Raw genomic sequence first — 3,353 nt, forward strand, 5'->3', positions numbered from 1 at the left:
CCTGTCCTATTAGATTTATCAAAAAAGTATAGGGGAAAAAACAGAATTACACTTCAATATATGAAAGGGAATCTATAAGTCAAATTGTTTTTCTTTGATTTTGAAAAAAAGGTTAACTTTCCAGGTAGTTTGCTGCATTGGAAAGCGAAAGTTTTGTGTACTTTTTTTTTTTAATAAAGTGGAAATTTTGGTTCGAGCCAAATAAAGATGTTGAAGCCAACTTTATTATGTGTTGTATGTGTATAATAGAAATTATTGTAAATGATCAAAAGTGGAGTATTGCTTTATTTTTTAAGATTAAAGGTGGCTACAGACATCAGATGCTGATCTCATATATAGACATGAACTGAGCCCCATAAAGCTTTTTTAGGGTGGTCCCCCCTACCCCAAAAAAAGCATCCTTAAGAAAAGAAATAAAAAATAATGTTCTTTATTATACCATTATAACCTTGTAATAATGTTCAGGTCTTCAGGGAACCCCTGTTATAATTGCTATATCCAAAGCTCACAGTACATTAGTATGGTGGTTAGTGGGAAGAATTCCTCTTACATTGCTGGCCATTGGGAATAATCATAAAGATGATTGCTGTCAGTTAAGCTGACCAGAACGGTACAAATTTCTCATTGCTGAAGAAACTTGTAACAACCTCTGGAGGAACCCTGAAACACTAATATAGAGACTACGGAAGGAGCAGAAAGTGTTCTAACCTGTCCTAAAAAAATTACAAGAGGAATGTGAAGTGAATCTTTTTTAATACATGATACAGGTAACATACAATTACTTCATTTTGGATAATGGCCATTAAAGAGAACCAATCCTTTGCAGCAGCTGAAAATAGGAAATACGGAATCCTGTAATTAGACAGACATTGGAGTTTCCTTCTTTAGACTAGATTTACCGAAAAACATGATAATCCATCACCAAACTGGTACAAAGACACCTAGAGGCGATGCATGGACAATCACATACCCATATAGGGAAATACATTTTAGGTCTTCAGGGGACCCCTTGCTCAAATGACTATATCCAAAACTCATAGTACATTAGTGTGGTGGTCAGAGTAAAGAAAGTTGCCCTTACAGATGTCCAAAAAGATCATTAGTATTACCCAAACTGACTGGAGAGGTTCAAATTGCTCAAGGAACCCCTAGCAACCCCTGGTTGGGAAACAATGCCTTATACTTTTGCCCCAGAACTTCAAAACATGAATATTGTTAAGCACATTTCAATTAGCTTGTGACCATGACTTTATGTTTGCATGAACCTGAGCCACACAAATAGCCAGGAAGATGAACCATAGTACTTACAAATAGTAGTGATGTATATGGGTTTAATCCCTTGACTACTAGTGCTGGTTTCTGCAATACATGCACATGTTCCACACATGACAAGTACAAGAAAATATCCGTGAATTGTCAGAAATCATACCTTGGTAACTCTTTTTTTTACCCCTGAAATCCTTGGGAGTTCAGTTTACCTTTCAGCTACAGAACTCTCCCTTCTCCCAACTTCTCCCTGTTCAACTCCACATGGATTTCTGTGTGTGGAAAAAAAGGGAATTTGGGAGATGTAGTTTAGGGGAACGCATTCCTATTAAAAAGACTGAGGTCCTAGCACTTGCCTTTACAAGAACAGGGAATAACAAAGGCTGTTTTTTCATGCATCTTGGCCGCTCCTTCTGCTCATGCCTGTGCTTGTGCAGTGAGATCGTCAATATTTCCCCCCCCATTTACATCACCCGATCCCACGCCTGTGAAGTGCGGGATCGGGTGGTGTACGAAGGAGAACACGGAAGAAGAGTGATCAAGATAGCAACGCCTGGCGCTTCCTCACTGACGGGCTGAATAAGGATAAATGGTACGACGCCGGACCCAAATGAAGAAACCTCCCGATGGATCTGAGGATCCGCAGGTGTGTTTTTTTTTTTTTTTTTTACGTTTAGTTCAGCTTTAATGTAATGTCCACTTTTAACCTCACCACAAATTCTCATGGAAGATGGATTGCTTAGGACAAATTTTCTATCCCCACAGAATGGAAAGCAGTGTAAACTGACTGACGATTACCATTTATATGAACAGCTTATGAATTTATCACAAATTACAGACTTCATCAGCAGTATGTTGGCCAAAGATCTGTGACTTTGAAAGGACTGAAGCCAGAGAAAGCTGGGTGCAAATGAACCTCCTCAGCTATGCATCTAGCATTTAACAAATGTTCCACACAGTGGACTGCAATGCAGCTGGTCAAGTGTAGTCAATCTTAATTGTCTGGAGGATTGCCAAACCCACAACTAAACAATGTGGCATGAGAATACATTCCTGCCAAACCTCCGCTTCGTTTTATATTGTCTCAATCTTCCCTTTTTTGGCTAAGCTATGACATCATTGCACAATCTATTAATGGCTGTGTTTTGGTTGGGCTGCAGCCATCATAAAACTCTTAAGTGATGTCTACTAAAATAAGCCATGCAAATTTAGTTCAAGAAAATGATAGACGCTTCTTGCCTTTGGGTTGGCTGCCTTTAAACACAACAAGATTCTGAGAAGAGTGACTAAGTGCTTGCTGAAGAATGACAGCATTGCAGGCCTGACAACACGCCACGGCGTTGACATACAATGACTCATGGGCTGTCCTACATTAAAGTCTATACAGTCTGCTTGTCTTACCCATCAGCAAAGCTTTTATTGGCTAGTTCCAATTGTGTCAACATTTTTTTATTTTGGATTTTTACACCATGACAAAACAATGTGCCTGAAAGAACGCAAAACTAATTAGACAAATTCACTCTGCTACAAAAATGTTGGGGTTCTGCTTCTCCAATCACTACAGGACACACAAGCTGGCCAGGGTACCGTGGTATAAGTAGCAGGCACACACATGGAAAATTAGACACCTACAAGGTAATGGCAGGGACATTTATGGTTGTGTGTGTGTGTGTGTGTATATATATATATATATATATATATATATATATATATATATATATATATATATAGATATTTGTGTGTGTTATATGACCTAGAATGGTCCTTGCTAATCACCGTGAACTTACCATTTGACCAATAAGCCATACTCCAAAAATGATTTGAGGTTTGGAAGAGTTTGTCTCAAGTCCGGGGTCCCAAGTGAATGCTGATATCGTAACTGCAAAAGAAAATGGTGTATTTAAAAACGACATTTGGAAAGTTTTGGTATTTAAGTAATGCTATTGCTCTTTTGTTCCTTCCCTAAACGATTTTTTATGAGGAGGGAAATTTCTGGTATCTTTATGAAAAAGTTAAGCTGCACTTCAGGTTGGGTAGTCCAGCAAATGCAGAGGTTCTTGTTGTTTTGTATTGTCCTAATATAATGC

The 3,353-nt window shown here is 38.4% G+C and overlaps 1 protein-coding gene across 1 annotated transcript in view; it reads right to left on the reverse strand.

Moving 5' to 3' along the window:
- Positions 1-3,049: 3,049 nt before the first annotated feature.
- Positions 3,050-3,353, reverse strand: part of UVRAG (UV radiation resistance associated) — a 64,423-nt gene continuing 64,119 nt past the window's right edge. The window contains exon 14 of the mRNA XM_072398628.1: positions 3,050-3,145. Coding sequence (XP_072254729.1) covers positions 3,050-3,145 — 96 coding nt within the window. The remainder of the gene's footprint in view (positions 3,146-3,353) is intronic.

The sequence above is a fragment of the Pyxicephalus adspersus genome, chromosome 1 (genome assembly GCF_032062135.1).
Source record: "Pyxicephalus adspersus chromosome 1, UCB_Pads_2.0, whole genome shotgun sequence".
Lineage (NCBI taxonomy): Eukaryota > Metazoa > Chordata > Amphibia > Anura > Pyxicephalidae > Pyxicephalus > Pyxicephalus adspersus.